Genomic DNA, 25,562 nt, shown 5'->3' with positions numbered 1-25,562 from the left:
GGAAAAGCAAGTCCAGAGGAGGCCACCAAGTTGACTGAGGGGATGGAGCAGCTCTGCTGTGAGGAAAGGCTGGGACAATTGGAACTGTTCATCCTGGAGAAGAGAAGGCCTTGGGGTGACCTAATTGTGGCCTTCCAGGACCTTAAGGGAGCCCACGGGAAACATAAAGAGAAACTGTTTACAAGTGACTGGAGTGACAAGGGGGAATGGCTTCAAACTGCCAGAGGGCAGGGTCAGATGGGATATTGGGGAGGAATTCTTCCCTGTGAGGGTGGGGAGGCCCTGGCTGCCCAGAGAAGCTGTGGCTGCCCCACCCCTGGAAGTGTCCAAAGCCAGGTTGGATGGGGCTTGGAGCAACCTGGGCTAGTGGAAGGTGTCCCTGCCCAGGGCAGGGGGTGGAACAAGATGAGCTTTACCGTCCCTTCCAACCCAAACCAGTCTGGGGTTCTGTGACGGGTCAGAGCAAAGGTCCATCCATTTAACTGTCCTCTCTCCATCCCTAAGGCAGTGGTGGGGCCCTGCAGAAGGGTCTGGGCATGGTAAACTGGCAGGGGTTTTGTGGCCACCAGAAATTTGCAGCTGAGGCACCTCCTGAGGCAGAGGTGGAGTCTCCGAGCCTCATAAGTGAAATGATTGTGATGTTTTGTTTTGATGATATATTGCTGTTGTCTGTTGTGATTCCTGAATGGAGTTTGTTATGCTTTGTGTAAGCAAAAATGCTCTGTTTCAGCCATTTCAATAGTTTCTGGATGGATTTCTTGTTAAAGAGAGAAGAAGCTCAGCCCAGCTCTGTAACAGCCCTTTGAGTTCATGCTCATGTTCATGCTGGGAACATGGTACTGCAGTCAGTGTTGCTGGTGTGAGGATTATTGTTTAATTTTGTTAATTCCTGATCTTCTTCCCAAATATTGTGACATCTGGACAAATTCTAGGTAGGCAGAAATGCCACTGGGGATTTCAGCCAGCAATGGTGGCATTCTGGTGAACAGCTTGGAAGGTGATGATGAAGATCAGGGCCTCCATTAGACACCAGAGTCCCATGGACACAGAATTTCAGTCACTTGTGGTTCACCATGGACTCTGGGTGTTTTCTGAAGGTCTCTTCTGTTGTTATTGATGAGAGAAGGTCTCTCTCCAAACTTAAGTCTCTTACAAGCCTTTTGTTTTAGAAAATTTTGGTAAAGGTCTTCAGGACCTGGGCTACTGTTCAGGACTGGGACTTGTGAAGGATTCACAGTAAAATCTGTCTTACCTAACTGTGTCTATCTGAAAATCAGCCATTTAGTCCCAACAAGTCGTCTGGCCTCCTCCCCTGGCCAACTAAGAGAGAAGTATGAGGAGGTGATTCATCTCCTGTATCTTGGAGATCTGTCAGGTCAGGATGAATCAGCCCCTCTGGATTCCTATCTCCTGCCACTGGGAGCTGGATGGGAACAGTCACATAACAGGCTGCAGTTCGGGGCGATGAGTCTCAAGTGCCATTGGCACATTGGAAAATATAACCTCAAGCCTAAATCTGCTTAACAAGCTTAACAGACATCATACTCCCCAACCACACTGAGGAACCTCCTCCATTTTGCTTCTTTCCAGAAAATATTAAAGGTTTACACAGCTCCATCAGCGGCCTCCAGCTTGGGTTAACTTGAGCTTTGGTCTACAGACCTGTTTGGAGTCTGTGTAGGTTCTAGGCTTTCTAAAAAACGTTTCCTGTTTGCAATCCCCAGGTTGTAAGGCATGAAAACAAAGATAAGGTGAATCTATTTTTGAAGAATGAAATTGCTGGACTTCCTTCCAGCTGGACCTGGAGCTGCGAATGTGCCTCAGAAGTAGCAGAGTCTTTGAGGTGCAGAGGCAAATTCAGATACTTCGGGGAAATGACCTAGTTTTGTATTGAGGAAAATTGCTTACTCTTAATGCCCCTGGAGCTAAAAAGGTGTAGCAGGCACTCCATGTCCATGTTGTTGCTCCACAGCACCTGCAACTGAGACACTGCCCTTAAATTGCCTTAATCCAAGACATTGCCTTAGATGGTGATGTTAAACGACAGGAGGTTTCCTGTCTCACCCACAGCTTTTAAAAGCTGTTATCCCTGGCTTCCTCCTTTTGTCTTGGCTTGTGTCTTCCTGAAAATGTGTCTTCCTTTTTGCTTCTGTGTTTTCTTCCCAACCTTACGATACTGATGTTAAAATATTAGAGCAAAAGAAATGATAGATCTGGAGGAGGAGCTCTCTCTGGATCAGTCAGCTTGGCTGCTCAGGGCAGTGGCAGAGCAAAAAATGTGTGGATATGGCACTTGGGGATACAGTTTAGTGGTGACTGTGGCAGCGCTGGGGGAATGGTTCCACTTGATGATCTTAGAGGGCTTTTCCAATTCTGTGGAAAAACCATAGACTTAATATTTCTATTCTAACACTGCTGACTAAAACCTTTGATTTACCCTTTATTAAAGATTACTTTCTGTTTATTCCTCTTGTAGAGTGCCTTGCTTGCAGCATTATTGTACCTGGCACTGCAGTGAGTAACTGCTCAAGTAGTACTAATAGTAGTAGTAGTAGTAGTACTAGTAGTAGTAGTAGTACTAGTAGTAGTAGTAGTAGTAGCAGACAACACTGGAATCAGTGCCACTGCAGAAACAGGCACTTGGACAGCAGAGGTTTGCACTTATCTGCAGCATTTCTTGGCTCATGTGCCAGGGGTTGGCTCAGCCTTCAGGGATGTTCAATCTTCAGGGATGTTTGACCTTCGAGAAGGTTCCTTTGCAGAGGGACCATCCTGGGGTGCACTGATAGGTTAGGTGATGTTCCAGTCCAGGTGCTGAAGGGCCCTGAAGGCCCCTAGAGACATTTGTCACCCTACTGACCGTGTGAGTTACGAGTGGCCACCAGTTTCCAAAGCCACCCAGCAGGAGCTGTGTGTGCTGTGTCCTGTGCAATGGCACAGGTCCCACAGGAGGTTCAGTGGTCACCACCACGATTTACACAGACAAACCTGAGGGAGGTTTAAGGAAGCTGAACTAGGGCACCCAGAGTGGTGCAGTCACGGCAGGAGAAGTCCCAGCATGAGCTGCCCCCTTGACTCTGACACCTCAATACCACCCCTTCAATAGGGTCTGTTCAAGGAGTGGGCTCAAAGCCAAGGGCACAGCCTGGTGGTCCCTGAGTTGCAGCATGTGTGGTGCAAAACCCCAAACACCACAGAAGGCAGAATGTGGAGTGCCATCAGCAAAGACCCTCTGAGTTCAACTGCCACCCTGCACTTGCCTGGGTCTGCTGGATCGGCAAGTCCATCCCTGAAAGAGAGTCAGGGGCATTCCCAAGTCCCATGTCTGTCCTGGCACGATCAAGATGAGGCAGTACCAGGACAAGGTGCAGAAACCCACACGGGCTCCCTGTGCTGCTGCTTCCACGAGAAGGAAACACACTGGCCTGATGTGGGTATAAGTCCCCCCAGGACTGCCCCAAACAAGGGGCAAATGAGCCCTTGGTGTCCTGGATTGGAAATCTTGGATGTTGGGATGCTCTGCCTTCAACAGGGTGAGCAGACCCTCATCCCCACAGAGCTGACCTCAGCCTGGAGCTCTCACAGAATCACAGAACTGTTAAGGCTGGAAAAGACCTGCAAGATCATCGAGTCCAGCCTGTGCCCAATCCTGCCTTGCCATGCAGCCCAGAGCATTGGGTGCCACGTCCACTCCTTCCTTGGACACCTCTAGGGATGGGGACTCCACCACTTCCCTTCCAATGCCTGACCACCCTTTCCAGGAAGATATCCCTCCTGATGTCCAACCTGGACCTCCCCTGGCACAACTTGAGGCCGTTTCCTCTCATCCTGTCCCTTGTTTCCTGGGAGCAGAGACCGATCCCCCTCACCTCCCCCCTCCTGTCAGGGGGCTGCAGAGCCAGAAGGTCCCCCCTGAGCCTCCTTTGCTCCAGGCTGAGCCCCCCCAGCTCCCTCAGCTGCTCCTGCTGCTCCAGCCCTTCCCCATCTCTGTTCCATTCTGTGGACATGCTCCAGCCCCTTAATGTCTTTCTTGTCATGAGGGGCTCAGATGTTACTTCAGTGAGTAATGTCTCTGAGAGCAGCCCTGCTCCCAGACCAAGGAATATTTGTCAGGCTAATGGTGCTCCAGTTAAAGCAGTTAACTGAGCTGGATCTTGGCACAGAACAGGTGGGGACCAGTGGCTACTGGTCCACCCGTGCTCACCACTGCTTCCCTCAGGCCCCACTGCTGGAGCCTCAGGCTCTGTCCTGCCCTGGTCCACCCAGCTGGGTCCCTGTAGCAATTATGTCAGTTATGGCACTAATGAAAAACACACACTTTGGTGATCCCTCTGCTCTAGAGACTATGAAAATTCTTAACCAAATGGCCTCTGTGGGAGAAGGTTGCACAGCTTTCTCTCCCAAGTGCTTTATCTGCATGTGCGTTGTCACTGTGGGGCAGGACCGATTCCTGCTATCCCTACCTGGCTTTGCTTCCATGGACAAACATCTCCCATTGTCAGTGGGAGCTTTGTTCCATTGGGATTTCAAATCCAAATGTGTCATTTCCTGTGATGACATTCAAGTTTAAAAAACCCCAAAATAGAGTGGTTTGGGCAATCTTGTCAAAGAAAACCAAGATTTAGAGTCATTGCACTTCGTTGCTTGGTCAGATCCTGGTGTCCCTGTGAGGTTTTGCAAGACGCGTCTCACTTTGGAGTAGCAAGTTGGACATTGCCTTCCCTGGACAGAACAAACTGAACAACTGAGACCTAAATCTCAGCTGCATTACAAAAAAAAAAAACCAAAAAAACAACAACAAATGAAAAATCATAGCGAAAGGCAGCACCCAGGAGAGGTGGGAAAGAGCATTTCAGAAATAGATAAACAATGTATTTGCTGGTTTTGCAATTTTTCTCCCTGCCATGGAGAGTGCAGGAGGCAGCAGCTGGAGCGTTTCGCAAGCAGCACCAGGAGTTTTCCCCACCCATCACTCAGGGTGGGACCTGTCATATTGCACCGCCTGTGCTTTGCCCTCCAGCCTGGGAGAAACCTGCTCCTGACGTGTTTATACGGAGCCCTTCACTTCTCTCTGTCTGCTGCTCTAGAAACAAACAAATTGCAAGGGGGAAAAAAAATGAGAGCCAGGTAATGAACTGATCGCGTCCTCAGATGCAGGAGGCAGAAACACCCAGGGAAAGGCAGAGCTGGCATCAGAGCAGCATTCCCAGGGCCGGTGCACCTTGCTCTGTGCTTCTGCTTCTCTGAAAAGCAGCAGGAGGGGAGGGACTTTTCCTGACAAGCAAAGGAGTTTATGGAAGAATAAGAGAGAAAAGGACTCACGACCGGTGATTGGGACAGTGGCATTTTGACTTTCTCTTTAGAACCAGTTGTGTTCCAGCTGAAATAAAAGGCTGAAGATGTTTATTCACCTGTTTTGTGAGACCGCTGGATATTCCAACTGTTGTTCCTGAAACATATTGCAGGCTGAGAACTGGTGATCCACAAATGCTTATTAATTTACAGGCAGGCCTGTGCTGCTGCCAGTGCAGGGAGGCACTTACTGCTCCCAGTGCTGCCTTTCCTCCTGTCCCTCCCTTCCTTGTTTCAATATGAATGAACATTTGCCAAGGCCTGGCCTCAAACATACAGACTCAGTTCACAGTAGGGAGGAGAAGTTCAGGCTAAAATTCAGGATGTTGGGTTGCCTGGCTGCACATGAGCGTCCTCCTGAATCCTTACAAGACAGTGCGAGGTGGAATGGCTGGAATCACAGAATCATGGGATGGTTTGGGTAGTGGGGACTGTAAAGCTCATCTCATTCCACCCCCTGCCATGGGCAGGGACATCTTCCACTAGCCCAGGTTGCTCCAAGCCCCGTCCAACCTGGCCTTGGACACTTTCAGGGATGGGGCAGCCACAGCTTCTCTGGGCAACCTGTGCCAGGGCCTCCCCACCCTCACAGGGAAGGATTTCTTCGTAATATCTAATCTAAACCTACTCTACATCAGTGTGAAGCCATTCCCCCTTGTCCTGTCACTCCAATTCCTGATGAACAGTCCTTCTCCAGCTTCCCTGTAGCCCCTTCAGATACTGGAAGGTGCTGTGAGGTCTCCACACCATCTTCTCCTCTCCAGGCTGAACAGCCCCAGCTCTCCCAGCCTGTCTCCATAGGGGAGGTGCTCTGGTCCCCTCATCATCTTTGTGGCCTCCTCTGAACTTGCTCCAACAGCTCCAAGTCCTTATGTTGGGGACACCAGAACTGGAGGCAGTACTCCAGGTGGGGTCTCACCTTAGCAGAGTAGAGGGGGACAATCATCTCACTCTCCTCCTGCCCACGCTGTGGGATGAGCCCAGGACACCACTGGCTTTCTGAGTTGCAAACTCACATTACCACAGGAACTGTGTGCTGGAAGGAGAGACCTACCAAACTGCCCTGACTTATCACTTCCCATGGGGAGAAGTCTTGCTGACAGCCTGTGCCCTCCAAAACTGTTTCCAGATCTTGCAGTGCAGAGGGAATCACTGCTTTCTGTCCCCACCCCACTCTGAGGGACTTCCTCACCTTTTCCAGCATTTCTCCCCACTCCTGAAGGGTGGAGGTGTGGACCTGGCACACCAGGCAAACACCCACAAGCAGTGGGCAGATGCAATTCAGGCTATTAGGAAACCTCGGCAGCGTACGAGGTTTGAAGGCCAGAGATTGATTATTTCCTTTCACTAGTGCTGCTCTTCACAGGGAAAGCTCACCCTACATGCAGAATGGCATCAGCAAAAGCTGTGAGATGGTTGTCAGGTGGCTCCTTAAACCACAGACTGTGTAATAGGATCACCTTCACCTTCAGAGATGTCATCTTTCCAGACACTGCCTCACTCCTTTGCCGTGCTTCCTATCTCAGGGATCGCTGCAGCCAGGGAAGAGATCACAGCACTGGGAATTCCATTGCCTTTCCCATCATTGCTCCAGGGACAGTCTCTGACTTAGCTGGGTCAGCATCCAAAATGGGGAGAGAGGTTTTAGTCTGAGAAAGCTGCTCTGAAGGCACAGACACGGCACTTTGCTGAGATCAAGAAGGGTTCAGCTCAGTCTCTGCAAGGATTCATAGGGACTCTTTGGCAAACAGGTCTGAAATCCACTGAAGCTGGCAGGACACCCCTCATCGATTTGGAGGCCTTGGATCAGGCTCCTGCTGCAAAGAGGAATTCTAAGATACCAATTAGGTCCATGCCACTTGAAAGAGATTAAAATGGGCTCAGCCAAGCATCTGGTAGAATCAGCAATAAAAGTCATGCACTGACTTTGGTAATGAGCTTCACATCACACGGCAACTATTTTCCCATGAGTTTGCAAAAGGCTTCCCCGCCCTTCCAGGACCTGCACTGACTTGCCACTCAGGGCTCCCTGTGTTGCAGAAAGGTGTCTTTCCAAACAGGCAGTGGCTTTGCTTCACCCATCCCAGGGCTGGCAAGGAAGAGAACAATTCAATCGGCCACTGAAAAACCCAGCAGGAAATCTAGAATTGATAATTCTGTACCAATAAACAGAGACACACTCACACCTTCCCTCACCCGCCCTGCCACAGTGTGAGAGCTCTGCAGAGCAAACAAAAGCCTTAGATAAACAGGTTACTCTTCCAGGGTTGGCTGAATCAGTTTCAGCAGATGCCCAGGGGCTCCACAGCTCTGCCAAGCTTCTGACAGCCCTACAAAATAAACCCAGCTTAAACTGACTCATAAAGAAAACCAACAGGGCTCACGTCTAATAAGCTGGTGTCTGTCCTGGGGCAGCTGCCAGTGGCGAGCCCTGGGAGTGGGTTCCCTGCTCCACCAGGCAGTAGAGTCCACCCTGCACCTTCCCACTGCAGCCCTGTCCCATCCCTCACTGTCCTAAGGGTTTATAAACATGGGAAAATGAATTAAAAATGAGGATGATGTCACTTTAGAAGGGCATACACAGTACATCATGACTTCATGAAAGGTCACTTTGCTGTTGTTGCATGTGCTGCATCCCAAGCAAAACTGGGATGGAGAGAACCTGTGTGCATGTCCATCCTGGACATTCCACTGAATCACAGAATAATGCTGAGTTGGAAGGGATCCACAAGGATCACTGAGTCCAACTCCTGGCCCTGCACAGAACCATCCCTAAGAGTCACATCATGTGTCTGTGAAGCATCCAAACGCTCCTGGAGCTCTGGCAGCCTTGATGCTGTGCCCACTGCCCTGGGGAGCCTGGTCAGTGCCCAACCACCCTCTGGGGGAAGAACCTTTCCCTGAGATCCAACCTAAACCTCCCCTGACAAAACTCCAGACCATTCCCTGGGGTCCTGTCCCTGGTCCCCCCAGAGCAGAACTCAGTCCCTGCTCCTCCTCGGCCCCTCCTGAGGAAGTTGTAACTGCAGTGAGGTCTCCCCTGTCTCCTCTTCTCCAGCTGAACACACCAAGTGCCCTCAGCTGCTCCTCATAGATTCCAGAGGACTTGCTCCACTGCCAGGGAGCCCCCGAGACCCATCACATGTGCCTCATCCTTGCTCTTCTGATCACATCCATATTGTTCTCCCAAACCCGTGGCACCAAACCTGGACCCACGGTGCTGCAGCACCAGCAGGTTTGTTTCTGTGTCCTCTGCAGTAAAGGTAAAGAGAATTTGCTCCCCTTTCCTCCCCTTCCAACAATTCAGCTGTTTAGATGCCCCCAGAAACAGCTGCCCAGCACATCACCAGTTGTTTGGGGATCACCTGCAGAGAACTCCCATTTCTCTGTCATGTGGTGTTTCTAGATTAGGAAATATGAATTTTTTTGCAGTGACATGAACTATTACACCAGGCACAGGCTCTTCACGTCTCCATGGAAATAGTGAGGTGCCAGTGTTGACTTTTGTCTCCCAGCCAAAGAGACCCTTGGGTGGCCTCAGCAGAAAGAGGCACCTGAAGTACCACTGCTTAGAGTTAGATAGGAAAAAACCACCTTGACCCAACGAGGGACCACAGATGAGCTTTCCCCAGACAAACCAAAGGGGGATGGGGCAGGCAGTTTTATTCTTTAGTTCTTTTTATCCCTGTTTGCTGCATGTCTTGGAGATCTGCTTCCCAGAGTGCAGAGGGGGTGCAGAGCACAAACTCAGTATTATGGGGCAAACAGCAATAAAATAGCTGTATTTATTTTCCTTTGTGGAGTACACACTTTAGTGACTTGTCTCTTGTTTGGATACAACCCTGTAAGCTTCTAGATGCCAGCACTGACATCCAGAAAGTTTAATATTGCAAAAGAATATTGAATTCATCCTTGGAGTGGCAAACGATGTAAATCTGAAGGAATTCTGGTGAAGTGGTGCAGTGATTTTGAACTGACAGCTGAACAGCTAAAGCCATTTTTTGTTTTGTTAATTGCAGATGATTTATTTTACCATCTTTTATCTTTTCTTTTTTATTTCCTGGCTTAGTCACCTCACTTTTTATTGCACATCCCGCATTGTTCCCAGAGCATCCCATTATGTGAGCTGATGCTACACACCTTGTAACTCATAAGCAGATATTCATTGTCTCCACTTGTTTCTTGGCACAGTTTGATTCAAGAATCACTTCTTACTCATTTTTCACTCCCTTTACTCCCTTCCTAAGGAACAACTAGATGGGAGGGGAAGACAATAGCATTAGGAAATTAAAAATAAATGCAGGCACTGTTGGAAGGTGAGAAGGTGGCATCAATTGTGACGACAAGAGATGTGCTGTGAGCTCCTTAGACCCTGTGTGTGTTGGCAATAAGGCATTTTCTCTGTTGTCAGGGTCATATTTGAGCTTTCAGTTCTGCTTTAAAGCTCCTGGATGCCACATCCTGATCAGTAAGTGTCCCAAATCAGGTTAGTGTCCCAAATTTAAGTTATCTATTAGAAAGAGGTTCTTCCCCCAGAGGGTGGTTGGGCACTGAAACAGGCTCCCCAGGGCAGTGGGCACAGCACCAAGGCTGACAGAGCTCAAGATGATCCTCTCAGGAACGTGGTGTGACTCTTGGGGATGGTCCTGTGCAGGGCTGAGGGTTGGACTCGGTGATCCTTGTGGGTCCCTTCCAACTCAGCATGTCCTGGGATCCTGTGAAATATCAAGGCAGGGTTTGGTACCTTTGTAAGGGCTGCAGGTGGGACAACCTCCCACAGATTTGGGGCCACAAAAACACCTAAGAGCCCCAGGGATTCAGTAGCCGTCACGCCCGCACAGGAGCGGGCTTGGCCACACGGGTCTGCAGCTCCTTCCTAACAGCTTTGTGCCCTGTTTTGTCGTTGTCCAGCTGTACAACGGGACCCTGAAGCGGGACGTGGAGAACAGGCGCTACAGCTCCTACAGCCAGATGGAGGGCTGGGGCAACAAACACTACGGCAAGGCCGTGTGCAGCCCCCGGGCCGGCAGCGACTACTGCTTCGTGCAGAACATCAAGAGCAGCCGCAGCGAGCCCGACCTGTACTGCGAACCCCCCCGGGGCACCCTCAGGAAGAGCCAGGTCGGGGGCCGGGCAGAGCGCAAGACGACCCTGAACCGCCAGAGCATCTACAGCAGCTGCAGCACCCAGCAAGGAACTACCAGGACAAGTAAAAAAATGCCAGCACGGGCCCTCTCTTGCCCCTCCAGCAACAAGCCCGACGTGGTCTATGCCCAGCCTATGATGAGCTGCAAGCAGGACGCGGTTTATGGGCAGGCTCAGTCCAGCTCCAAGTAAGTTCGCTGTGATCTGAGTGAGCGTAGACGTGTGGGGGAGGCCCGTCCATCCGAGCCGGTCACCTGAGCTGCTTCACAGCCACTGGAGATCTCTTCCCAGTGCACCCCGCGCTCCATCGCGTCCCGCAGCAAAGTGGGTCAGATGAGTCACGCTCTTGAGGGGTTTATTTCTCTTCCTGGGCTATGGAGAGAAACCACTGTGACTGAGAAACCAATAGGACTGGCTCGGTGTAGATATCTCTGCTGTAGCTGTGTGGTGTTGGGCAAGATGATGCCTCAGTCTCTGTGGTGGCATTAACTGACAGCACCTTTGCAGGATGAGGGTGGGGAGGAGAAGAGCAGAAAGCCTGGTGTGCAGTCTGGGTGCCTCTCCTGGCTGTCAGGCTGCTTCAGTTTGGCAGAAAACACACCTGAAAAAAAAAACAACCACCGTCTTTGAAGGAGTTGGTTCCTGAGGGTCTGACTCAGAGCAGAGCTGAGAACCTGCTGAGTGATGGCATTTATCTCTTTTCTTTCCACCCTGCCTGTGCTTCATCTGCCCAAAAGGCCTGATTTGGGTTCCAGGAAAAAATTGAGTCCAAAATTGAAATAAATACCCTAATTGGAATAATTTGTCTAGTCAGGAAAGAAGAATCAGTGGAAGCTGTTAATTCCTTGCTGCCCAGAGCACCCAGTCCCATTTGGGTTAGGAAATACGTAAGGGTGGAGGATGGTCCACCATATGTCAGCATCAGATACTTTCTTGTAGAAGCTGCCAACAGCAACAGGGCAGACAAATCACCCCAGGGAGCTCAGACACTCCCAAGAACGTAACTGGGCAATGCAGCAGAGCTCCCACCAAAAATCAGCCTTGTTTGGGTGGTGTTACTGGGGTGTTGGTTGAAAGCTGCCCCAATAGGCCGAGCTGCCTCCAGCTCTGCAGCAGCAACCATGTTCTGCTGCAGCCTTGGAGTAGACTTGGTCTGCACAAGTCATGGTCTTGGAAGACTTGGAAGTCTTGGAAGACTGTGGTTTCCATGTTTTGAGCTGCAAAACACTGTTCTAATGGGCTGGAGGAGGGTCTGCAGCTTTCACAAGCGTTTTCCAGGGGCTACTGCACTACTTCTGCTGCACCACCATCATACATGGCTTGCTCTGCACCCACCCAGAAGTTCTCACAACTCCCAGACAGATGTGACAGCTTGTCACACAAACCCTAGAAGCTCCCAAGCACATTCCTGGTGTTCCCTGGTCCCAAAGAGAATTTGCACAACTGCAGCACAAGAGTGACACTATTTAAAAGGGCTCATAGACTTTGTCATAACTCCCACCAAAGGCCAGAAACTGTTGAGCCATTGCCCCAAGGAATGATGTAGATATTGAGAAAACCCCCTCACAGTTAGCAGTTTGTGAGTCAAATCAGGCCCCTTTTCACATCTGAATGTTCCAGATTTCTCTGGCCAAGCCTCCCTGGTTTTGTATTGAGTAGGAGTGTGTCCCAGAGCATGTATGCCAAGAAACATCACTCACCCATCAGCATGTTATCGTGAAACCTTGGCTATCCATGTGCTCAGTTACTTCTTGTTTAACACATGCAAAATTAGCCCTGGCCAACCCAGACCACTGGTGGCAATGCCTTGCTGCTGTCAGCAGCTTTGTAAATCCTCTGGAAGAGGAAACATGTTACGTTAGCTGGGAATAACTTGTTCTAGGGAATTTCTGACTAAAGAGCATACAAGTGTAGTGGGAGGGATGGCAGGATGACTAAACATGTGGCTGCAGCTGCCTTCTTCTGGGGAGAACACTGCTTTTGAGAAGTTATCCCAGGCAGGCTCTGACCAAGCCAAGCCCTGCTCTGCGCAGTGCTCGTGGTTATGGGCTTGGTCATTGCTTTGAAAAGGTCACTTGAAGAATGATGGCATTTTCTGAGGAGGAGAAATGCTGTTGTGAGAGGAACCTTCTCCAGTGCTGGATGCCCCTTGGTTAGGGAGTGGCTCCATTTATACACTTCTCCTGGCTTGGGGCATGGCCCATCTGGCAGAACCGGTTCTGATGTGGAAATGTCGGCTCCGAGTCGTAGGCTCAGCTGGGGCTGTGTCCCCTGAGTAAATCTGATCTGGCTGGGGCACACCCCCTGCTCCACCTGAGACTGCAGAGCTGGACTGCTGCTGAGGGCAGCTGGTGCAAGGAATTCTGCTCAAAGGAGATGAGGTCGGCAGCAGTTGTCCTTAAAGCTTTGGAAGCACAGGAAGGAGTTTTCCTCTTTGGAAAAATTACTTGTTTGGAGGACTATTGGCCCCTAGAAAGTATCTGGCAGTCACTGTTAGCCTTGTTCTGCAGTGTGCTTTGGGTGGGTTAGGACCATGTCTGGGCTCTCCTTGCTGTGTAGGATTGTTGTGTTTGGAGGATTCTCCCCTTGGAGATCTCAGTATTCATTTGGGTCACCTGATCTTTGGGTAGGGAGAGGTTTGCCTGTAGTTATGCCATTATTAACCTGTGCATGCAGGACAGGGCTCAGCTGGGTCACAGCTGCTGCACTGCCCAGTTTGGGGCTCTGTCCTTCTCCTCTAGTCGTTCTCCAGGCGGAGTTTGTGCCTTTGTAACAGGGATAATTTTGTGTTGGGTTTTTGTGCTGTAAATCTCCTGTGTGGGTGGATGTCTTGTCTGCAGTTTTGCAAACCACCTGCATGAGCCAGGGAAGGGCTGGATGCTTTCCATGCTTTCCAAGGTGATCCATGTAGTGATTTCCATTGCTGTGAGAGTGATTGCAGTGGGACCTGTGATCCACTGGGTCTGTTTGCCACACAAAATTCCTCTATAATACAATGGCTGTGGACAGTGTCATTGCTGGCTCAAAATTGGTGCTTCTAAGATGTCCTCTGCTATGGATCTGATCTCCTTGGATGGTGTGAGATGAAAAATGGGTGACTGGGTGTTCTCAGGTAGTGAGAATGGTGTGGAGATATCAAAATAGTGAGTGTGCAATAAGTATTTGACTGAGTGTCAAATACTGTACTGAACAGTCCCTCTGCATTTGGTCACAAAGTTATTTCATTTCTGGAACTGTTCTTGATTGTGTGATTGCTGCCTTTTATTGAGCTGGCTTTGGCTGTGTGAGACATGGAAGAGTTGTTTCTTTGATAACTATCTCTCAGAGAGTCCTTCCTCTTACAACAGCAACTCTGATGAAGGCACCTTTCCTCCAGCTCACTGATGAGTAGTTTAACACCTAAATGTTTTTCAGGAAAAGCCATTCTCTGATTCTCTGATAAACTAAACCATGACATAGTCATTTACTCACCCCATAGCATTGGTTCTGGTGATGAAATCTGAGTTTTGCACTGTTTGCCAGATCAGGAGGTTGAACAGTAGTGACTTGCTTGGAGAAAACTCCTCTTGAAGTCTATTCTCTTCCACTGGCCCTGTTGTTATGATCCTGCCTCACTGAGCAGGATGCTCCTTCTGATGCCCCTTCCTTTCTTCCATGAAGAATTTCTTCATGGAAAGGTTTGTTAAACATTGGAAGGGGCTGCCCAGGGAGATGGTGGAGTCCTCATCCCTGGAGGTGTCCAAGGAAGGACTGAACGTGGCCCTCAGTGCTCTGGGCTGGGGGACAAGGTGGGGATCAGGCACAGGGGGGACTCGATGATCTTGGAGGTCTTTTCCACCCTAAATGATTCTGTGATTCCAGACATACTTCTCTGTAACCACTCAGGGACTTAAGCCTTTGTAAGCATTATGTCATATCTGGATCTACATTTCCAAGCTCAGTACATCTGTCCTGGGCTCAGATGCCCACGGGTTACTCTGGTGGCAGTTTTCAATGAACAGCGCTCGGATGTTGCCAAAATACAGCCCTCTGAAGTGAGTCCAGGTACCTGATGGAGCTGGAGACAGTCTTCTTGGTGTCCAGGGCTCCCTCATCCCCCCAGAACCCTTCTCCTTTCTTGTGACATCCCTCAGATCTGGAAACTCCCGGCAACAGTGATTTCAGCAGCTGGTGAAGATCACCCATATTTGCTCACTTTAAATCACTTCCTCTAATGGGTGGTACTTGCAACATGCTCCAAGTGACAGGGTGTCACCCTGAGCTCGGCAGCTTTTAGCTAAATAACATCTTGCAATATTATTTATGTCATTTATGCCCGGTCAGGAAAAAAGTTTCTACATCTTGCTTGGTCATTAGCTACTGATAACAAGAAGAGGAATAAAGGAGGTGATGTTTAACGCCTCCTAGAAACTTTTGAGCCTTTGTCCTGCTTCAGCTGGAACCTGAGGTACAAAAATCCCCATGTCTACCACCAGCTGACATTATGTTGGTTCTGTTTGTAGACGTGTTGCACTCTGTGCTTCAGGTGCCTCATGGGACTGACCAGCCCTGGGCCGGTTGGTCATCTGGTTCCAGCGCTTTAGGACATGCCTGTATCTGAGCTGAGGGCCCCTGGTGCCCTTGCAGAGATTCAGGCAGTGGCCAGGGAAGCTGAATTTGGAGCTCAGTCACTGAGTTACCCCCCTAACACACTCAGTGCCCTTGTTGACTCCAGGGGAACCCCAGGTGTCTGAGCTGGAGACGTTACTGAGAGACCAGATTAATCCCAGCCCTGGTGAAGGACTCAGGGTGTTCTCGTTTGGGGAGATGAAGAGGTGAGCTAGGGTGTCTGCAGGCACTCCCCAGGTTAAGGGTTGCTGATACACATCAGGAGCCATTAATGGACACCTACAATCCCACATGCACCTTTGGCCTCCTTTTAAGACATGGATACATTTCCCTTTGGAGTTCTCTGTGTATGAGAGAGACTAAAACACCTCATTAGAGATCATGTGAAAGCAAGTGACCCTCAAGGCACCTGGAAATATGTAATATCTTGTTGCTGCTCTGTTAAAGGTCTTGGATACCTTGGCTGCTGGATAAGACAGTAAAGGCTGGGGCAACCCTTTGGGTTGTTTTTGGGTTCATATTTGTCTATGGTGACACTGATTTGGCCCCAGCTGAGCTGCATCAGCCTCACTCTGTGAGTGAAGTTCAGAGACAGTAACTGAGTTTCCCACAACCATTCACTCCCTGGCTGAGCTCAGCCTCCCTGGACATTCCATAAACAGTGAAAACATACCGAGGTTCTTGAAACAGTCAGAAAAGGTACTGAGGGTGTTTTCTGATCTACCTCCAGTCTTTTGGGATAAACAAAGGTGATCAATATCAAAACATTAATTCTCCAGGGCTGTGCCACTTCATGAAAGCAGAACCGTGTACAATGAAAGGCACCTTCATTTTGGTTTGTTCTTATTTGGGACAAAATACCTCTGAAAATGACCATTTCACAGTCTGGCTCCCTGTGACGTGAACTTGTCCGAGCTGTGTGTTTGCATCCAGCACAGGTGCTGAGGAGCTGTTTGTGATTCTGTCCTGCCAGGGTTCCCACCACTGCTCAGGGGGAGGATCCCCCATCAGCCGGCCCAGTGTCACTCTGTGCCCATCTCCCCTGGTGTCTCCCCATGGAGCAAAGCCTGAGGGGAAGCTCCAGCTGAGCTTTCAGCAGTGTCAAAACCTCGGTGCCATGTCCCAGAGATGGACGTGGCTGCTTGGCATGGGCCTGGCTGTCGGGTTTGCTCCAGTGCAGCTTTATTTTGAAAGGCTTGGATGTGCTGAATACTCTGGTTTGAGCGTTTTCACTCTGATGCTATTAATGAACAATGGAATTTGATAAGAGTTTTCTGGCTTCCTCCTCTCCTGGGATTTGTAGCCCCAACAACCAGGATAGAGACTTAGATTTGATTAACACAATGTAAGGGAATTTGCCCTTCTGTGATACCGATCCTCTTCAGTATTTGTTTCCCTTCTATCCCTGAGTGTGATCATCTTTTTTGTCTCCACTGAATAACTTCCATTTACCTCCATTAAATCACTTCCTATTTTGATTGCTTCTTTCCTGTGGAAGAGGAACAAGCTTTGGAGCTCTTCCTACCAGGCACACTGGCCCAGGCTGGAAATGGCCACTTTTCAAGAGTTTGTCTCAGAGCAGGATGTTTTTCCCATAGTGTAGATCTGGTCAGGCATATCCCTGACTGGCTGATGAACAATCTCCTTTTAGCTGGGTTTTGCCAGGGTCATTACACTCCTAGCAAGGAGAAATCTCTGAGCCTGGCTGCTTACCCACTGGAGCTTGTCCTCCTGATGAGCCAGGAGGGAAAAAGGAACCTTCTCCATCTTTTCTCACACCTGAATCCCAAGTTTTTCCCTGCTGAAGAAGGGTTTGGCCCTCTCATAGAGTGGGTGGGAAGAAAATTGCCTTCCTTGAGTAGCTGGATCAAGTGGAGATCCTTGTTTCTCAGAAAAAGTGCGTTTGATCTAAAAATTATAAAGGAAAAAAAATCACCATGATTTACATGGTCACTGACCTGATATTTTTACTAATCTGCCTCCCTCCCCACACTGCCAGCCCAGGTCCCAGTTCTCAAAGAAGTTCCTCTGGTACAGGATCCATCAGTGTCTCAGCTCTATCGTGTCTCAGGAGCATGAAAAGAACTGAAGTGAAAATCCCAACATCCTGGGTCAAACCAAAGCTTTCTAAGGCTCCTTAATTTCTAGTTTAAACTTTGTCTCTCCAGTTTTGTGTTTCCTTGTTGCAAGTTTAAGGGAAGTTTCTTGGTGCCAAGTTTTCATGAAGATTCAAACTGATGAAAAGTAATATAATGAAGTGATGTTTTATTGTCAGTGTAGAAATAGAAGTGGAATGAGGTTCATCCAGCCTTAGACACTGAATGCTTAAGGTCCAATCCAAGGCTGTTGTCTGTCATTCCTTCATTCCAAGAGAGGAAAAGATATCTCCAGAGGACAGGCCTTCCTGTCTTAGGAAAAAAGGTTTTTGGAAGCACCTATTTCTCTCCATTGGCACCACAGGTGCTTAAAAGAGTAACGTAAACTGTGTGCAACTTAATGCCAGTGAAGGTAGTGGAGACAAGAGTCCTTCATGCTGCCTTCCCATGTCACAGCTTTTGATATTTTGTATGAAATTTGCCATACAACTGTGGATATTATTCACTGCTCTGTACTGTGAGGAAGGGAACCTTTTGATTTTTAAGAATACAATATTTTATCTCACTGTGAGCTGCGAGGGCGTCCTTTCTAGACCTTTATTCCTAACATTTCTTTGGCACAGTCAAAATGACTCTACATCCCATGCCTAGGAGTGCTACTCTATTGTAGTGGTATTTAATACTTCAAATGTAATAGGCTCATTTGAAGAACTTATTCAGAATCACTATGTTTTGTTACTCTACTGGGTTGTCTGAAGAGGATCAGCCACGTGTACGATCATCCCCCCTACGCAGTCACTCACAGGTATGACACGGAGTAAAAATATATATAAATAAATGCGGCTCAAACAGGAACTGGTTTCCTGATTTCCAGGTAAAACTAACTCACCATCAGTCCCAGCTGGGTCCCGCACAGGGAATAACATCAGTCAGGCCCAGCTGGCCTAGCAAAGCCCTCACACTTTTGGATTTCGTCCACTGTTAATGAAGCATTTCCCATTTGTGCCCTGTCACTGCTGGCAGTAACAACCAAACAGGAGGTTTGGGTTTTCACTCTTCTCAGTCCTGAACTTTCCAGGGCTGTTGTTGTGATGAAAATTAACTCAGACACTGCTGCAATGAGCGCAGATCCTGCTGCAGCTGAGAGTAGAGGGCAACTTTTAATTAGATTAATTCCTATAACTGGAAGCATAGACAAGCTTTGCAGTTCAGACCCTCTTCATCAGTCTGAAAGTTTGGACCCTTTTCCAATTTTGTGTGGTTAAAACATCACAGGTGATGCTAAATAAGTACAAGCCAAAAAGAGCAGGACCTTCATATTTCTAAACAAGTGGACAAACATTCCAGTGTTTGTATTTTCTCCCAAGGTTCCAGTCCTGCCCCAAGCCAGTGGTATCACATCCCTCCTCTGGAGTCTCTAGGCACATTCTTTACCTAATAGGGAATGGGGACAGTGGTCAACTTTTATGGAGAGCATGGAGATCACCAAAGTGAACATACCTCAGGAGCAGGATGTCTCAGTGCTGTTATTAGTATTTAATAAACTCAATATTTGTCCACCCCATCACTCCAGACGTGCCTGTTGCCTTTTCCTCAGGGATCTGCTCAGGCCTCCTGAGACCATCAGCTGCTCTCACATTTTTGCTTCCACCACATCTCACATCAAAGGATCACACACTGTGGGAAAATCATCTGCCTACGTTGCATTGTCCTAATAACCTGGAGGATGGTTTCACTCTTGTCCACTCATTCTTTTATTGAGGAACAGTGAAGACTGGTTCTCTGTTCATTAAACCTTCCATTTGAGACATGATTAGACATCTAGCACCACAAGTGAGCTTTCATTTTCTGTCTCCTTTGCTTCTGGATAGACTGGATCTGTAATTTATTAGCCTCAGTGCCCTCCACTGTGTATTTTCCACTTTTTACCATTTCTTTTTTTTTGAGACAGAGAAATTCTCTAGGGGAGCACTGTGTGTGCTTTATGTGGGAATGTGATAATATTTTACATTTTATCATTGATTCCTTCCCAATAATGCAAAGTACTGCTGTAGCTCTTCTAGCTGAGCACTCAACCAGTGCCATGTTTCTCTTTGACACAGAATCTGTGGTGATGAGATAGATGCCGGGACAATGACCATCCAGAAAGCCATACAGCTCCTGTGCTCCTCTGATGACAAATACCAGGCCATGGGTGCTTACTACCTCCAGCACACCTGCTTCCAGGATGAGTCTGCCAAGCAAGAGGTGAGCAAACCCCTTCTGAGCTCTGCTGGCATGCGGGGTATGACAGCACAAGAGATGGATGGAGCTGGTTTTTCCCACTACCAAGGATCCTTAATTTTCATGAATTACAGAATCTGAGCTAGAAGGGACCCACAGGGAGCCTTATACCTCACTAGTCATGCTCAGGAATTAATTAGGTGGGGTTTTTTAACTTTTCAACTATTAGTGGCCACTTTCTGACAACAGCAGTTAGTCAGGATTTTAACACAGAGGACTGTGTTCACCTTATCACCATAAGCTGCTGTGGCACAGGTTGATGGGGTCTGGCAAGATGGAAGCAGCCATCCAGTGTCCTCTTCTGGGTGCAATTGCTCCCAGTTCCACATAAATCTTTTGCTGTCTCAGAGCTGCAGTGTCAGGGTCAGACAAAGTTGCCCCAAGGCCCACTGTGATTTTCAGTGGGCATTCCCAGTGACTCTGCAGCCATTTCCCAGCCTTTTTCAGCCACCTGAGCCAATGGATTAATTGGTGATTGTGTACAAAGATTTTGCACATCCACAGTGGTGGCTGCCCCATCCCTGGAAGTGTCCAAGGCCAGGTTGGATGGGGCTTGGAGCAACCTGGGACAGTGGGAGGTGCTCACGGCAGGGAGTGAAATGAGATGAGCTTTAAGGTCCCTTCCAACCCAAACCATTCCATCATTCTATGATATTTGTTCAAACAGATGCCCTTCTTACAGCACAGGTTATTTTTCTTATGCTCTTGCTCTTCAATTACTTTGCCAAAATCCATTAAGGGAGGCAGCCTGAAGGATGGATCTGCTACCAAAATTTATCCCCACCCCGGTGTGTTTGCAGTCATGCAAACATGGGTTGATCAAAATGCCAGCCCTACAGAGGTGGCTTTCCAGTTCCTGGCCCAACAGTGGAGCTGGATGTGCTGGCATATGTGGGGCCGTGCTGGCATATGTGGGGCTGTGCCCCTGTGCCTTTGCTGTGTCTGAATCAAGCACAGGTCCCCCAGCCCACCTTAACAGGGCTAATTGTGGGGGTGGCCACACCCTTCATTTACCCTTGAAAACACTTTCTGAGCACTGGCCTGCCTGGTGGCCTCCCAGAAAAGATGTGTTAGAGTAGGTCTGTGAGTTGCCTGAGCACACACTTGTTTTCTGAAAGGTGATTCATTGTCTATTGTCAATGGGATTGGTTTGTGCTAGGAGGGGCTCCAGGCAGGATCATGTCCTGGTACAGAGGACATTATTCCTACAGCAGGAATAGTCATCATTTTGGAGAGCTCAGCTGGAGGAATTTGCCTCCAAACCTCTCTGTCACGTGTGTGGTGTCCTGCAGGTCTGGGCTCACCCCCTTCCCGGTGCTGGAGCAGCTGGAGAGGCTGAGCTCGAGGGTGGTGACACTGTGCCATGACCATCCCTCTAAGCTCAGCCCGTGATTCCAGGATGCAGACAAATTACCACAGCATGTCATTACATGGCTATAGATGGCCTCTTCAGATGGGCAGAGCAACATTTTCATCTGATGCAAGCTGGAGGTTGGTGAAAGTTTGTGAGAGCACATTTACATCAGCAAAGGACTCGGTCCATGGCCATTACTCAGAGACATCTACTTACAGAGCTTAAGCTTTAAGCTCCAACCTCCAGGCCATCAGCTTTGTGGTCATGACCTATGGCCTGAACTGTGTGTCCCGGGGGGCATCAGGCCCAGCATCCCCAGCCAGGCCAGGGAGGGGATTGTCCCGCTCTGCTCTGACCTGGCACAGCCTCACCTGCAATATTGGGGCAGTTTGGGGCACTGCAACATAAGGAAGATCTAAAGCCATTACAGAGTGTCCGAAGGAGGGCAGTGGAGATGGTGTGGGGCCTTGATTTGAAGCCATGTGAGGACACTGAGGGCACTTGGTGTGTTCAGCTGGAGAAGAGGAGACTGAGGGGAGACCTCAGTGCAGTTCCAATTGCTGGGCAGGGGCAGAGGAGAGGCAGGGACTGAGCTCTGCTCTGGGGGACCAGGGACAGCACCCAGGGAATGGCTGGAGCTGTGTCAGGGCAGGCTCAGGTTGGATCTCAGGGAAAGGTTCTTCCCCCAGAGGGTGGTTGGGCACTGACCAGGCTCCCCAGGACAGTGGGCACAGCACCAAAGCTGACAGATCTGAAGGATGATCCTCTGGGGCACATGGTGTGACTCTTGGGGATGGACCTGTGCAGGACTAGGATTTGGACTTGATGATCCTCGTGGGTCCCTTCCAACTCAGCATATCCTGGGATTCTGTGAGTGTAATTTTGTGAGTATGTGATTCTGTGACATGCCATTTCTGGCCATCCTTCCTGGCCACATCTGCTCCTCCAGCTCCCCTGAGTACGAGGAGTACAGGAAGTGCGCTGTGCCTCCCAGCATTGCCATGGCAGTCCCAGGTGTCCCTGTCCCAGCCCCCTGAGCTGATGGCAGCCTGTCTCTCCTGGTGCAGGTCTATCGGCTGGGGGGCATCGCCAAGCTCGTGGAGCTGCTCCGCAGCACCAACCAGAACGTTCAGCGGGCGGCAGCCGGGGCCCTCCGGAACCTGGTCTTCAAGAATCCAACCAACAAGATTGAAACCCGGCGGCAGAACGGGATAAGGGAGTGCGTGAGCCTCCTCCGGAGGACAGGGAACACCGAAATCCAGAAGCAGCTGACAGGTACAACTGCCCAGCCCTCAGCAGGACAGTGCTCCCCACAGCCTGGGGCCCGTGTTGCTCCAGCACACAAAGGCCCCGTAGCCATGGGGCTGCCATACTACAAAAGGGGTGGTTTATGTTCCTGTTGCACCAAATGGTGACCTAAATCAGAAGGAAAAGGAGGTCCTGGCCCTTTGATGTCCCATAAGGGTTCCTCACTTCAGAAGTGCCCCTTGGGGAAGCACCTGCCCCAGGTTTTCCCTACAGTTGTGGTCACCCTGCCACCCTCATGCCTTCCTGCACCCCAGGCCACTGTGATGTTCCCAGGAGGACTAAAGGGTGCTGGAAACCCCAGTATGGTTGGGCAGGTTCTCTAACTCATGTCTCACCTTTCCTGGAGGGGTTGATGTGAGTTTTTTTGGTGCAGATCACACTCAGCTGTGTCTGAGGTCTTACGTGCAAGCCTTTATGAGATCCTGAGAGAGATGCCCTCCCCCTGCAACCTAATGGCAATAAACACCAATTTTGGGAGGAGGGAGGGTGCTTGGATGCCCATCTCCACATGGGGCCTATCCTGTCTGTCTCCCATAGGGATGCAGAGACTGGGTTTAAGGCAGCCTCAGCACCCTTAGCTCAAAGAGGGGTGAAGTGAGGAAGGCTTTTGGTGCTGGAATTCACTCTGACTGAAAGACAGTTCCTAATGCCTGGTGACCCTCTGCTTGAGCTTGTCTCCCACCTCCATCCTAGGATTGCTCTGGAACCTCTCCTCCACTGATGAATTAAAAGAAGAATTGATACAGGAGGCCCTCCCTGTCCTGACAGACTGTGTTATCATCCCTTTTTCTGGCTGGTCTGACAGCAGCTGCAACAGGACAAGAGAAATTATTGACCCAGAGGTGTTCTTCAATGCCACAGGGTGTTTGAGGTGAGTCACCAAGCAGGGCCTTACTGCAGCTTATGTCTGTTGGCAAAAGCTGAAGCCATCTAAATCCTCTAACAATGAGCTGAAGACATGCCCGCTGCAATTGTGTTAATTAGAAATTCTCCTTGAGAAAGTTTTCCTCAGAGGAGGCGGAAAAAAAAAATTACATGTAAAATACTTTTGGAGTAGCTTTCTTTATTTAATTTATTTTTTAAAAAAAGAGTTTTGTTCTTGATAAGACTTTTCTCAGAAAAAATGCAAGTTGCTTTGTGCAGTACTGAAACCCGTCTGTGTTCAGCTCAGACCAGGAAACTGGGCACATTTTACCTTTAGATTTTTGAGGCTTCCAGAGAAAATTTTACTCGCTAGAAAACAAACCGGTTTGGGCATTAAGTGACAAAAAGACGGAATCTTCTGTGTGGGGAAAACAAGCGTTTTCCCACTTATTTTAATAACTGTTTTAGCACAGATCAGTCCCAACACCCTGGACTTCTCCTGTCTCTTTTCATCAGGCAGCTCAACTACAAAACACGAGGCACAGGTTGAGCCCAGAGTAGTTTATTTTTTTCACGGGGAAAGCCAGAGCCTGTTTGTAGAGGATCTTTGCCCTGACTTGCTGTTTCTCCTACCACCCTCCTCCACTTGGATGGGAGCTCCTTGTCTCAATGGGAACAAGTGGGGAAAAAGAACCTTCCCTGCATAATTAGGTACTTTCATCAAGGGAAGCTCTCCCCGAGGGAGCGCAGTGCTGGCCGCGCCCTTCCCAGACATGCAGCTTGCAGGAGCTGTATTTGCTTGTGAAACGAACTGGGTGAATGCAGCAGGGGCCTCTGGAGACGTGATACCATCGTCTTCTGTGGCTGAGAACCGTGTCTGACAGACAGTGGGTGCTGTTCCCTGACAGACAGTGGGTGCTGGTCCCTTCCCTGTCGTGGAGGGCACCATCCCCGTGCAGCTGCACATGGGGACGTGTGGGGTGCGTTGTGTGTGAGGTGCTCAACTTCAAGACCATGTCAAGTCACCAATGCCATGAAACATTCCATTAAAATGAGGGAAAGAGTGTGGTGACAGCTTGTAAAAGGGGCTTTCTGTGGAGTTCAACTCAAGGCAGGCTGTGTCTGCAGAGGTTTACCAGAGCCTGTGGCAGCAGTGTCCAACCCCCTGATGAAGACTGGCAGATGCAGGTCAGAGAGGGAGTTCAAAAGGCCAAAGGGAGCAGGACTGGGGAGCAAGGAGAGTGAGGAAAGCTGGGCACTTGAGTCTGGAGCCCCCGCTCTGAGGGGTGAGCCAGGATTGCTGTGACTCACTGCCCTGCCACATCATAAAACAGATGAGAACAGCCTTGGGTTTGCCCTGGGCTCGAGCCATTGCTGCTCAAGCATTTCTGGATTGCAGATGAATTCATGTTAATGAGGAGGCTGCAAATCACAGTGAACTCAAATCCAGTTCTGGAACGCCTAGAGTGAATATCTCACAAGGACTGCCAGCCTCTCTTTGTTTTTCGTTTGCAAGCTACAAGGCAATAAAACAGGGAAGGAAAAAAACCACAACAAAACAACAAAAAAACATTTCCTGTTACTGGAAAAACTCCCTTCTCCAGGCAGCCACCAGTGCCCAGGAATCCATTACAACTTCACAAACTAGTCAGTCCCTCTGGTCAGAGCTACTGCTGCTCTCCAGCACCTCTGCCCTGTGTCAGAATCAGACACTGCTGTTGGCCCTGGTAGCTCTGAGCTTACAACCATTTGTACCTTCCTAGTGATCACAATAATCCCAGATGGTCTTTAGCCAACCTTCCCTTTGGCAGGAGGCAATGAGGTGTGATGGCACAGGCATGGCCTCTAAGGTAACATCCTGCTGGTTACTCTCACTAGGAGAGTGTCTTCTCCTTAACAGGACATTTCCCCAGGTTAAATCAGTCCTAAAGAGCAACAGGAGAGCTGTGCACCAGCACAGTCCTACAGAAGGCCTCCAAAATGAGAGCAGTAGATCAGCCCTGCTGAATCCACAAAAAAATTCCTGAATTCAGCGACAGCCACAGCCAGAACAGAGCCCAACTAACCCTCTCTCCTTTCTCTCCTGACATGCTCCTCGATGGCTTTCCTTCAGAAACCTGAGTTCTGCAGACATGGGGCGCCAGACCATGAGGAATTACCCTGGTTTGATTGATTCTGTCATGACTTATGCCCAGAACTGTGTGGCTTCCAACCGACCTGATGATAAGGTACCAGATACTCACCCCAAGCTGTTTGCTGGAGTTCAGCCCCGTGGTTAATAATTGCAACTTTGGGAATATCTCAAAATCCCTTTCAAACAAACACAAGAGGGGACTGGACTCTCTGTGGCTGCTTTTGTACTTCTGAGCCCCAGTGGGATCTGTTGTAGGCTTACAAGTCCTCTGGGATCTGGGACTGAAGTAGAACTAGGTTTTACAATATTCCATTCCCAAACACAAAGACAAACCAAAATACTGAGCCCCCAATATGCTTTACTCCCTTCCCACGTTGGGATCCTTCCAGCATCCTAATCTCCATCTCTTGCTCTTCCC

General features: G+C 49.3%; 1 protein-coding gene across 1 annotated transcript in view; it reads left to right on the top strand.

Moving 5' to 3' along the window:
• Positions 1–25,562, top strand: part of PKP1 (plakophilin 1) — a 47,197-nt gene that overhangs the window by 9,380 nt on the left and 12,255 nt on the right. Inside the window, exons 3-7 of the mRNA XM_032710637.1 lie at positions 10,264–10,685; positions 19,304–19,448; positions 21,906–22,113; positions 22,840–23,017; positions 25,124–25,238. Coding sequence (XP_032566528.1) covers positions 10,264–10,685; positions 19,304–19,448; positions 21,906–22,113; positions 22,840–23,017; positions 25,124–25,238 — 1,068 coding nt within the window. The remainder of the gene's footprint in view (positions 1–10,263; positions 10,686–19,303; positions 19,449–21,905; positions 22,114–22,839; positions 23,018–25,123; positions 25,239–25,562) is intronic.

This window comes from Chiroxiphia lanceolata, chromosome 25 (assembly GCF_009829145.1).
Source record: "Chiroxiphia lanceolata isolate bChiLan1 chromosome 25, bChiLan1.pri, whole genome shotgun sequence".
Classification (NCBI taxonomy): domain Eukaryota; kingdom Metazoa; phylum Chordata; class Aves; order Passeriformes; family Pipridae; genus Chiroxiphia; species Chiroxiphia lanceolata.
The sequence above is the reverse complement of the archived record's forward strand: the minus strand, read 5'-3'. Positions and strand labels throughout refer to the sequence as shown.